A 12542-nucleotide genomic window follows, 5' to 3' on the forward strand; every position below is an offset into this window, starting at 1 on the left:
GCAATGTATAAGGCATCTTCACCGTTCTATTATTATTATTATTATTATTATTATTATTATTATTATTATTATTATTATTATTCTTTTGTTTGTTTTCTCTCCAAAGAAATACCTGAAAATGGAATAATTGCGCTTTCTTAATGACACATTTCACCCTATCACGTGCACTTTCACTGCTGAATTCCATGCAGAAGCATGTGTTTTTTTTTTCTAATAAGCCCATCCTATGCAACTCAACCCTTCTCCAAAGGGAACACAAAGCGAATTGCCCGGGATTGGGTGATAATAAAGAAAGCAACACCATTTATTAATTTTGTATAAGTTATGTGTCACCCTAGAGATTCCTTAGAGGGGAAGAACGCGTCTGAATTTCACCACGCGTTTGCCACGGGCGCAAAGTGAGAGAAACTAAACAAGCACATCCTGAAGGGAGAGAAAACGCCTGCAGCAGCAAATGACCTGATGCGTACCTCGCTCTCAGATTTCTTGATGTTATAATTTGTTAATTTAAGTGGGGGGAAAAAAAAAAAAAAAGACAATTACCGACACTTTTAGTTTGTTCGAGCAGAATTATTAAACTTTTAAAAGTTTCTGATCAAAAGTGACACATATCGTTCAAAAGATGTGTGTTTTCAAAAGCTTACGATCCTGAGTAAATTTGCATGACAAAGTCCTTGCCGTATCTATTTCCCTGTTACCTCAAGCAGCAACATGCATTATTAGAACAGGACTAAACTATTTAAGGATGAAGCATATCAAATTTTTATTTGAATTCCTGTGCATTAAAGTTAATATTTTCCAGCTCAATGCACAGTAAGCAAAAGATAATTTTATTCAAATATGCATTTCGTGGTATGAATAAGGAAGTGTTCATCTCCCCGTTGAATTGGTAAGTCTTTTAAGTAATGATTCATTTGAAAAATCAACAGGGTATTGGCAATTTAGTGTAATATTAAACACACACATACACCATACCTATACTGGCACACATGCAATACTATTTCCACGATATTTAGTATAGAGAATGCAATTTACGATTGTAATGCATTGAAATTAGTTAGGTTTAACCATCTGTACATCTAATAAATATGACGAAAGACATTTTAAATATTTTTAAATAGGCATTAAGTATTTTTAAATGTGAGTTAACTTCTTTAAAAGATATAAAAAACATGCATGCGTATTTCTCATTCCTGAATTCATATCCTCTTGAGTTAATAGAACAAAGGCATTGGCTATTTTTTTTTCACAAAGTACAATGAAGCTAATGACTTAAGATTAATACGTTAACTAATGAACAATTAACATTTCACTCCATCCTATATGAAAGTAATTTTAGTAAGTGTCAGTGCACAATAAGTTAAGATTATCCCTGTTAAAATTACATTTCACGACGAAATGTGTGTGTATCTCTACTACATGGCACCACTCTCAAAAATCTGTATGAGCACAACCATCGACAGGATCACCCCGACTGAAAAATCTACAAGAAAACTTAGCTAAATTGTTTTAAAACCTTCATTCCATGGTCAGATAACTATGCCCATCTTATAAGTATGTTTATCACACAAAAGAAGAGCCCAGTAAATCCTAAATTGTATAATTCAGTGCTCTGGGTGAGCTGAGGTACCACCCACCACAACTCTACTGGACCATCCCGCGTTCAAACGTGAGATACAACCGCTCTACACCAAATCAGATCAAATACAAAGTTAATCCTATGTACTGCTCTCAGATATTAATAACCACAAATCTAAGACACTTCCATAAACTCGAATTCTCTGCATCAAACCAATGCCGGATTACCAATTAATTATTTTATTCTAAACGAGACTCTTACAAAGTGGTAAATCCAAGTTAGAAATAACGGCACTCCCAAGTACAACCATGTCAGTATGTATTTAGCCATTTCTGCTAAAAAGACTATTCCCTACCAAATAAACCGATCCACTCAGGTGGTACAGGTCTCATTTCCATACAACCCATTCGAAAACGCAATTCTGTACTTCTGAAAAATATCGATTACGTATTTGCTAAAGTCTTGCTCGGTTACTGGCCCCGGCGCTGTCAGAGATTTTACATTCCCTTAAGAAAAACGAAAAGTGCAAATAAGTAATTAATGAAGGGTAAGAATCTTTCATTCCAAAGCCATTCATGCGTATTTATCAATGTTTTGTACAGTACACATATAATATACCGTGTATTGAAAGTACCATTCTTAGGCACGTTTTATAGCTCAAAATAGCTGCTTTAACAAAATTCATGATACAAAAAAGTCAGAAAAACAATAAACTTGCCATAAAACTGAAATTGTGGAACATAATTAATGCTAAGTGAGATGAGTGTAATTGAATAGTAAAACTGTTCATCTCCATAGAAATCGGTGACCCTATGCGCTGGAAGTTAATTTAATGCTGTTTAGATCATGATTTTTAAAATGAGTTAATGTATATTTTATGTTCTAAGCTTATTTGGTAAGGCTCAAAGTTATACATGTTTTCTGTAAGCTAAAATGAGTATTTGTAGAATAGGCGTATGGGTAGGAAAAGAGTAAACTAGCAAATCTAAAGGTATATTTCTATTTAATTTCTAATTTAGTCTACATTCTTACTATTATTAGGCTACACAGACGATAACTACAGACTACACAATAACTATGAGACTACACAGACCACAAAATTAATATATTGGCTTAAGCAAATGACGTTATTTTTGAAGCAGACTGATTTTCTAATACTGTATGCATTTAAACAAAAGTTTAAGGGGAAAAAAATACAACAGGAGCGCGAACCTGACCCATCTCTAATATTTTCAAACCTAGGCTGCTCAAGAATCTTCAACTAATTATTCCATTTTATTGATGGCATTTTTCCCAAGGGAAGTGATTTAAAAAGTTTAACCCCTGAGCAAGTCGTGGCTCCTCCTGCCTTTGAAAGTGTGGAGCGCATTGATTATAACTGCAGGAAGTGTTACCTTCTACCCAGAGAATCTCACCCTGCACAATCTTAAACACTGTCTCTCTCCCAAAACGGCTTTGATTCAGCAATTCAGACCGCTTCAGCTGATATTAAAGGCAGAAGCACCACAGAAAAGGGATCAGCAGTTAAAACGAAATACAAAGAGGGAAGAAGAAGAAAAAAAACAAAAACCAAAAAAAACCCACCAAACCCCAGATCTTGGATATAGTATCACAAAGCTTGAGAGAAAAGCAGATTTGAAAAAGACATCAGAGTGACTAAAAAAAGAACAACATGACAGAAATTAAACAAGATTTTTATGTTCGCCTTCTATGCATTTAAACTCATCTCAACCTCCTATTGAAATTCCGATCATACCCAAACCCCAAGGCTTTTGACACACTTTCAAAAATCCACACCCCTTCTTGCTCTTTTCTAAGTCTCCAGAGTCACTGTCAGGTATCCAACAAGTTGAAGAGAGAGGGGGGTAAAATAAAGGAAGAATCCTAATATGCATATGATAAAAGGGCCACTTATATTAAACTTTATTTCTAAAATGATTATTTTAGATACTCAGGGCATGTTCTTAACCCCATACTTAGCCAGTGAGAAGAATGCTCAAGTTATTTTTTTGGAAGAAATACATTTTAAAATCATGGTTATCCATATATATTGAACAGTTATTTTCTTAGGTCAGGGACAGAGTAAACTAACACACTACAGGGTTCTACAACAAACCAGCGGAATAAAAGAAGACAAAGCAATCTATACCTATCTCCACATTATCAAACTAATGCATCAAGAACGTAACACACACAATACAAGAACAGAAATACGCATCTTGGAAAGGATGCACCGAATTCCAAAGGGTAATTGGATTTTCAGAGCTGCAAGCGGGGCTTTTTTGTTGCTTTCTTTTTCCAGTTCAGTCATGACAGGGCCAGAAGGTAATGATACGTCTGCCATGATGCAGCAAGCGGACCTGTCTTCTGTCAAGAGCTGAAATCATGAAGGAATAAGCTGTCGTTAGCAGCCCCTCTGCACGCTGGAGCTGTCATCTTGTTTTCCTCGGCTGGCGTGGGGCTGTGTGGGCTCCTAGACCCTGTCACTTCAACATTACCCTCAGCTTTAAACCTCTTATTGAATTCCTGACTCCATAATTTTTAACTCCTATACAGCGTTTTACCTATTATTGTGTATTTCGTGACTGATCGCTATTGCTCCCAACTAAATACGCAACTTTTCCTTCTACCCACTTGGCGATCAGTCTTTGAAACCAGCACTTTAGAAATTATCAATTCCTCATAGAATTTTTCAGAAGGAATTAAATATATTGCTTTGTAAGTTTTCTTTCAAAAGTATAGTGTATTTTACGTCAAATACACATGACAAATTATCTAGTAAAATATTCTGATCTGCTTTTAGAAAGATGTCCAAAAGATCATCCAACCAGCTATGTACCTTTCTTAGTGTTATCCCCACTAAAGTAAGAGTTGTAAATACAAGTTTTCCCTACTAAATAGTACTTTACAGGCAATGCTATTTCTGTGGTCTAACAGGAAGAATAAAAGCAAATACATTCACCAGAATCAGAAAATTAATATTTGACAGAAAACAATATAGCACATCATTGTCACTTTTAGTGACATTTTACTTCCAGTGAAATATTAGTGTCTGGCACTGTAACTGACAATTAATAAATAGATGAAGTATTTAAACTTCTTTCTGCGATGGTATGCTTAGGAGACATAAAAAGTACACAAATATTAGTATTCTGTGGACGAACTGTAACTGCAGTGAAATGTCAGCTCTGCTTTTTGTCCAGAAAGTGTAACTTCACCATCCTATTGAAATTATGCTAAGCATATGTAAACTATAAGACAAAATTTTAAATCTTAGGTTCCTAAAATGTGACCAGCAGAACTAAGAGGATGCCGTCTAACAAGATATTCTATGATTAAAAGCAAGACTTAAAAGTGTAAGTGTAGTTTCAACAAAGCGTAATTTCTTGACGACAATGTGTAAGTATCTACTTTTGAAACGGGATTATTTTTACAAAATGGAAAGAACGAAATGTGTTATAATACCAGTTACTAACTAACAAGGTTACTAAATCACATAAAAACTATGGTGGGTAAATTTACTACTGTTACACCGGGTGATTTTTTTGTTCCGTTCAACCGAGTTACAAAACTAATGACATCTTATTGCAACCTGAAGAAAGAAACCACCCTCAGCAATTCTCAGTAAATATCACCAGCCTGATAGTTTTAAACAAATGAATGACATTAATACGAGTGAATAATTCTAACATTCACATCAAAAATTTTCTTAGGAGCAAAAACTGTTAAGAAAGTGCAGTAGGATAAACTCAAGAGAAAACCAAAGCTGAAAGTCATGTTTTAGCAGCCTTTAAAGAAATATTTCCACAGTTGAAACTAGGAATGTAAATCTTTAATTCTTGACACCCCAAGTAAACGCCGTCACAAATTAATTAGAGCATTTACCTCTGTCTCTCACTATCTCCTCCTGGCGCTGCTTTGGTCATTGTTTATGTGACTATATAACAATTGATCTCGGTCACTGGGGTTTGGACCTGGTGACCTCTGAAGGTCCCACCCAAACTATTCTATGATTCTATATGAGCCACCATCCCTGGAGGGGTTTAAACGATGCGTATTTGAGGTTCTCAGGGATGTGGGTTAGAGGTGGACTTGGCAGAGCTGGATTGGACTCGATGGTCTTAATGGTCTTTTCCAATCTACACAATCCTACGGTTCTGCGGTTCCATGCACGACTCAATAACAACTGATCTGAGAAGGGCCTGACTCTACAGCCAGTGAACGGGACACCTGTGCGAAATGCAGAAGAGGTAGATTACAACCCATTTTCTAATGTTATTTACTTATTTATATGATTTATATTTATTTGCTCAAAGCTGAATAGCTCCAGTGTGGTATTATCATCGTAAGCACTCCAGTCTTCAAAAAGGGCAAGAAGGAGGACCCGGGTAATTATAGACCGGTCAGCCTCACCTCTGTCCCTGGGAAAGTAATGGAACAGCTTATCCTTGGTGCCATCTCAAGGCATATCAAGGATAAGAGGGTTATTAGGGGCAGTCAGCATGGCTTTACCAAGGGTAAGTCATGCTTGACCAACCTCATAGCCTTTTATGAGAATGTAACAAGGTGGATGGATGATGGCAGAGCGGTGGATGTGGTCTACCTTGACTTCAGTAAAGCCTTTGACACAGTCTCCACAGCATCCTCACAGCTAAGTTGAGGAAGTGTGGTCTGGACAATACAGTAGTGAGGTGGGTTGCAAACTGGCTCAAGGAGAGAAGCCAGAGAGTGGTAGTCAATGGTGCGGAGTCTAGTTGGAGGCCAGTATCTAGTGCAGTGCCTCAGGGGTCAGTGCTGGGGCCAATATTATTCAATATATTCATTAACGATTTAGATGAGGGAATAGAGTGTACTATCAGCAAGTTTGCTGATGACACCAAGCTGGGAGGAGTGGCTGACACGCCAGAAGGCTGTGCTGCCATCCAGAGACCTGGACAGGCTGGAGAGTTGGGCGGGGAATAACCTGATGAAATTTAACAAGGGAAAGCGTAGAGTCCTGCATCTGGGCAGGAACAACCCCAGGTTCCAGTATAGGTTGGGAAATTACATATTAGAGAGCAGTGTAGGGGAAAGGGACCTGGGGGTCCTGGTGGACAACAGGATGACCATGAGCCAGCACTGGGCCCTTGTGGCCAGGAAGGCCAATGGCATCCTGGGGTGTATTAGAAGGGGGGTGGCTAGTAGATCGAGAGAGGTCCTCCTTCCCCTCTACTCCGCCCTGGTGAGACCACATCTGGAATATTGTGTCCAGTTCTGGGCCCCTCAGTTCCAGAAGGACAGGGAACTGCTGGAGAGGGTCCAGCGTAGGGCAACAAAGATGATTAAGGGAGTGGAGCATCTCCCTTATGAAGAAAGGCTGAGGGAGCTGGGTCTCTTTAGTTTGGAGAAGAGGAGACTAAGGGGGGACCTCATTAATGTTTATAAATATATAAAGGGTGAGTGCCATGAGGATGGAGCCAGGCTCTTCTCGGTGGCCAACAATGACAGGACAAGGGGTAATGGGATCAAGCTGGAACACAAGAGGTTCCACTTAAATTTGAGAAAAATCTTCTTCTCAGTGAGGGTGACAGACACTGGAACAGGCTGCCCAGGGGGTTGTGGAGTCTCCTTCTCTGCAGACATTCAAAACCCTCCTGGACATGTTCCTGTGCGACCTCACTTAGGTGTTCCTGCTCCAGCAGGGGGATTGGACTAGATGATCTTTTGTGGTCCCTTCCAATCCCAAACATACTGTGATACTGTGATACTGTAAGCAAAACAGCCTCTCACTCCCAGAGAAGGGACGTGAACTTCAGTCTCTCACACCTCAGATGATTGCTTCTCTCAAAAATCAGTATTTCCCACTGCAGAAAGTTTCACCAGAAAAGCTCTATTTTAACAAAACAACAAACCTATGCAGTATTTATTTAGTACCATATTTATATGAAATTGACGTATTTTTTTTGTTTTAAATATCTTTATACTATGTATTTGTTTTATTTCAATTAAGCTTCTGTTACAGTCTAACTGCTTTATATTATCGCTTTTCCCTTTTTTATGTTTTTCTAAAGTAGTTCTTTTACCGTATTTACACATATCTGTCTCTCACATTGTACACACTTTCCTGCCTCCTTTCTCCTACAATCTGTTCTCTATCCAGTTGCTTGTTAGTTCTCTTCTTCTTTCATATTTCAAAATCTCTTTTAAAATAATGAGTTTAAATTTCTGAACTATCACACTAATCTTACCTCTTCATATATGCCCTGGTTTTGTCAAAAAACAAGTTTCTCTTTTAGTGAATTTGCCTGTCAGCTAAAGCTTCATGTGAGCTGCATTTTTCCTGGAGAACCAGACACATGTTTTGGTAAACAGAGCAATGGAATACGAGGTTATTGATAAGGACAGATGGACATCTTGCAAGAGGGGCAACGAGAAACAGGTGACCAAGAAACTGACCAACTCTGTATAACAGCCCATTCATGTGATACTTCATATAAAAGTGGGAGATCACGAGGATCTTGTCCCTTTTCCCTATGGCCGACATTAGAAGAGGATCTTGCTAGTCGTCCCTGCGAACTGAGGCCTAGAGACAGACTGAATCCAGCTCCGATTGGCTGCAGAGTCCAGTCCAGGACTTCGGGTGCCGGCTCTGCAGTTGCTGAGACTTTCAAGATTGGTTTTGTATATTTTGTATTATTTTCTCTATTTTATCAATTAGTAAAACATTGTTAATGTTTCCAACTCTCTTCCCTCTGTCCTTCTTTCCCTCCCAATCGCCTGTCCCGAGTGGGAAGTGGGGAGAGGAGGTTATCAATGCATCTGCCAGGGTTTTATTGTCACCCCGCAATCAAAACCCTTGACAATATAAAACCTTCTAAACTGCTCCCATATACCTATTACAAAAAAGACGGACTCTACACAACAGATTTTGATGTAAAAGGTGGAAGGAGAAGCATTATGTGCAGGAACCGCCCAGATGATATACAAAATACATTTATAGCTACTCGAATTCCCACCAGGATGTTTCTCCTTGTCTCTTTCCTTTCTGATGTGTCCAAGCCACCATAGGCACGATCTGTCTTAAGACTTTACATCGCTCCCCTCATCCCGTACATTCTTTCAAATCCTAGCTACCATTATCCACTTCAAATTCGCACATTTATTGGAAAAAGAAACATAAAAAAAGAGTGTTCTCCTGTAATCAGCACTGTAATCTTGTGCTTTGATAGGCCTCATTCATAGGTTTCATTCAAGAAAACTGGCAGCGCTGGATGAGGAGTTATCACAATTTTCATTCAGGTCATTTATCACCTAGACCAGTTAGTTTCATTTCATAAGGGACAGAAGTGCCTAAATCAGTTAGAGGACTGAACGCCAGAAAACCCAGAAAAAGGATGCAATTTTTATTATTATAACTAAAATTGCAGTTCTTACACTCACTCTACCATAATTTTCTGCACTTGGAAGAGTAATTTATATGATCTGTACATGAAGTAGACGTGACACCAGCACATAACTCTGGGCATTCTCTTTTCAGTTGTACCATAATGATTCCAAATACCTTCAGTGGGGTTCCACTTCCATAAAATATTGCCTTATCTGAGCAGATACACATCCAATTCCCACTACGGTGATTACAGGATACAAAAAAATGGAATATAGTAAATTGAATATGATCTCATCTTCATTTGGCATGAAAAAAAACGTTGCAAATAATATGTGTTCTAAACATGTAGTTCATTTATCAGCATTTTGAAGTGCACAAAAAGGGAGACGGGGTTTTGCAGTAGCTGGAATTACCCAACTAAATACCACTTTAAGACAGAAGAAAGTCAAAAGACAGAGTCCGACGCCCCAATACCATCATATTATCACATATTTTAAAGACATTTTCTCAAACTCTTCGGCTTTTTTCCTGCGTTCCTTTAAAGAAGCATCCAAAAACCAGGAACACATAATCGGTTTTTAAGGATAATAACCGTTTGAGGGAACGGAGGACTCATCTCTGTCACACTGGCACAGTCACTGTGTAAAATAAATAACAAACCAGCAAAAAAACCCAAATGGTAACTCTCTTCCTCTATAAACATTTTCTTGAGGATTATATGTTGATTTAGGGACAGTTTCCCAATTTTAACTGCTCACCCTCTCACGTTATAAAAAGGAGCAGAATTTCTCGGAAATAATGAAAATTCAGGCACGCAAGCACTAGAAATGTAGAAATTAACATCTTACACTGGACGTACCATACGCCTGTTTTACACTCAATAATCACAGAGTATTTTTTATTCTACCCGTGATTTTGATTTAGAATTAATAAAAACTCTATGTTAGGAGGCAACAAGCATCACTTTCCCAAGACTAACTTTATTTTTCACAAGAAGTGAAGTCTGGTGCTTCGTTAGTGGATTATACAAATAAAAAATGACTTAATGGCCTAATGCTTCAATGAGTTTTCTTTCTTTGCTTCATTAAAACAAAACAAAACACGTTCGAGGAGAATAATTTTCTATACGGAATAGTTTTAAAGTCAACTGGAAAAAATTCAACTTCATTTAGCAAAATGTGTTACAAATCACAGTGACAACACTGATATTTAGAGTAGAACATCAGCTTAACTTGGTAAAATAATAGAAATAGTGAGTCTTAAACAGGCTTTTCTAATGTTTACTAAAGGAAGTTCATTTAGGTAGCAGGATGCAAGAGGTTAAATACACCTGCAAAGTTCCAGTGTTAAAAACATTACACAAATTCTAAATTGTCTCTTACATGGACGTAAATGTAACAAAATTGTGTCCATAAAATGTAAATGTTTTTTACTGTCAAATATTGATAGGTGAATCAGAATGAATCAGTATTCAGTGCAAAACTGAAAAAGACTGTGCCTCTAATAAATTCAGTACAAGCCTAGCAATAAAGCCTGCTGTTATCATGAAAGCTCGTGTTATCATGAGATTACAACAGACGTTGAGTGAGAATACGTACAAATTTAATGAAATGTAAAAGAAAACACTTCAAATCATAACAAATTTTTGTAGTGCCTTTTATTGCATCTCATCGCCTGCTAAGGGCTCTTGTCATGTTAGCTGCCATATTAAACTACATAGCAGCGCTGCCACAATGTGAAATAAAATATATATTATTTTGTTACTGTAAGAAACTTGATTTAGTAGAAAAAAATTATTAAAAAAAAAATCCAAACCAAGCAAGTATTCCCATAAAAAATAAAATTATCATTTAGGGAATTATTGAAGACTGTTTAACACATTAAAACTCTTCGTACATAGGTACACACATACACGCACAACTGTACATACATGCACTTTCACTTACCTCAGTAGCTCTCTTTATATAGGGTATCTGCGTGCCACTGTCCAGATCCTCGTTAATTATCAGTCTCCTGGCCCACTGACCTGCTCTTACAACTCCATTACCATGAATTAATACCATCAGCTTGTCAGGGTTCGTTAGCGCGTCTTCACTCATAAAGATAAAGCTCTTTGGTTCACTCTCAGTCGCGTCAACCTGCAATTACAGACACACACTTGGATGCATCAATAACATGTTTAAAAGAACATCTGTAGTTTACAACTACATGTATGTATGTTATAAGGACTAAAGTGTGCCCAGTACAAAATAAAGCAAAAACCTAATAACTACGCAATGTAGCTTCACATTAAAATGTACCACAGTTTAGAACAGTAATCCAATGGAGATTTACATCAAAAAGAAGAGGTAAAAGGAAGCTGAAGCTCTGAAAATTCAGTTTACAGAAATTTACTGGCAAAAAAAAGGAACTCCATAAATTACAAAAAAAAATAATAATTACAAATCAATTAATATGCCTGAATTACAAATGCCTGAAGCCTTATGTAAAATGAAACAAATCCTGGAGGGTTCCATCTCAGCCACCGCAACACAAACACCCAACGAACCATGTAGGAACCAGTATTCTAATTTTGTGAATTATAAATTTAATAGGATAAACCTAATAAGATGTAGAAACCCAGTTTGGGTGTAAATAATGGCTTCATTAAGAGTCCTGCACCCGGGTCGATGCTTTGCTGCTTTGCTGTAGGTACAAACCAACAACCATCTTTAATATTCGGTAAAACACAATATAATGCCAAGTTTTGTTCTTACTCTGTAAAGGAGCACTCTTGGTTCAACAAAAATTAAGTTCTATAAAACAGGTCTATGCTTGGCTTAGCAAGCCCAGCTCAAGGTGGAAGACTACGCTGGTGTAAACACCATCCTGACTACGCATTCTTCCCTTTGTACCTTGTGAATACACAGAAAAGGATCAACAGGACAGGCAAAAATAGAAAATATTATTAAAAAAACATTATATTTAAAAGAGTTTAGAATATTTACGTACAACAGGTACTGTATTGGCACTACAGTCAAATCACATTGATGTTTCTGAAGTAGCAGATACCTTAAAATTATGATACCTTAAAATTACGATAACTTAAAGTTTTGATACCTTAAAATTTAACATGTCTTAGGTAAAAGGTCAAAAACACTAAATCTCAGTATTTGGCAAGATGTAATTGGCTTTTGCACATAAACTGAATTCTTACAACACTGAAACTTAAAAAAAATTGTAAATTCATATTTCAGACAAAGTTACAACTTAGTATGTATGTTTCAGTATTCATAAACTAAATTTTTGTTTAGCATTTTGGAAATACTAGCGCTTAGTCACCACAGGTACTAGAGGATATAACTATTTCACACTTCTGCAAATACTTTAACTTAAAAAAGTTAAAAATATCCACCAAGATCATAAAAAATTATGCTTTATTCTCTTCCTCCTATTAATCACATTTGGAAACTCTTCTTCATGCTAATTTATCCTCAAACAGTAGTAATTCATTAGATCAAGCTTCCACTGAAGAATGCACATAAAGGCCACTCTGTGCACAACCTTGTATTATCGACAAATCAACGCAGAATATTATTTAGTGCCAGACACGTTGAG

General features: G+C 37.1%; 1 protein-coding gene across 5 annotated transcripts in view; it reads right to left on the reverse strand.

Annotated features, from left to right (window-relative positions):
• The window catches only part of ARB2A (ARB2 cotranscriptional regulator A), a 264973-nt gene that overhangs the window by 189136 nt on the left and 63295 nt on the right, over positions 1-12542 (reverse strand). For all 5 annotated transcript variants that reach the window (XM_065046978.1, XM_065046977.1, XM_065046979.1 and 2 more), the window contains one exon: positions 10892-11083. In XM_065046978.1, the coding sequence (XP_064903050.1) occupies positions 10892-11083 (192 nt within the window). The remainder of the gene's footprint in view (positions 1-10891; positions 11084-12542) is intronic.

Source organism: Columba livia, chromosome Z (genome assembly GCF_036013475.1).
Source record: "Columba livia isolate bColLiv1 breed racing homer chromosome Z, bColLiv1.pat.W.v2, whole genome shotgun sequence".
Lineage (NCBI taxonomy): Eukaryota > Metazoa > Chordata > Aves > Columbiformes > Columbidae > Columba > Columba livia.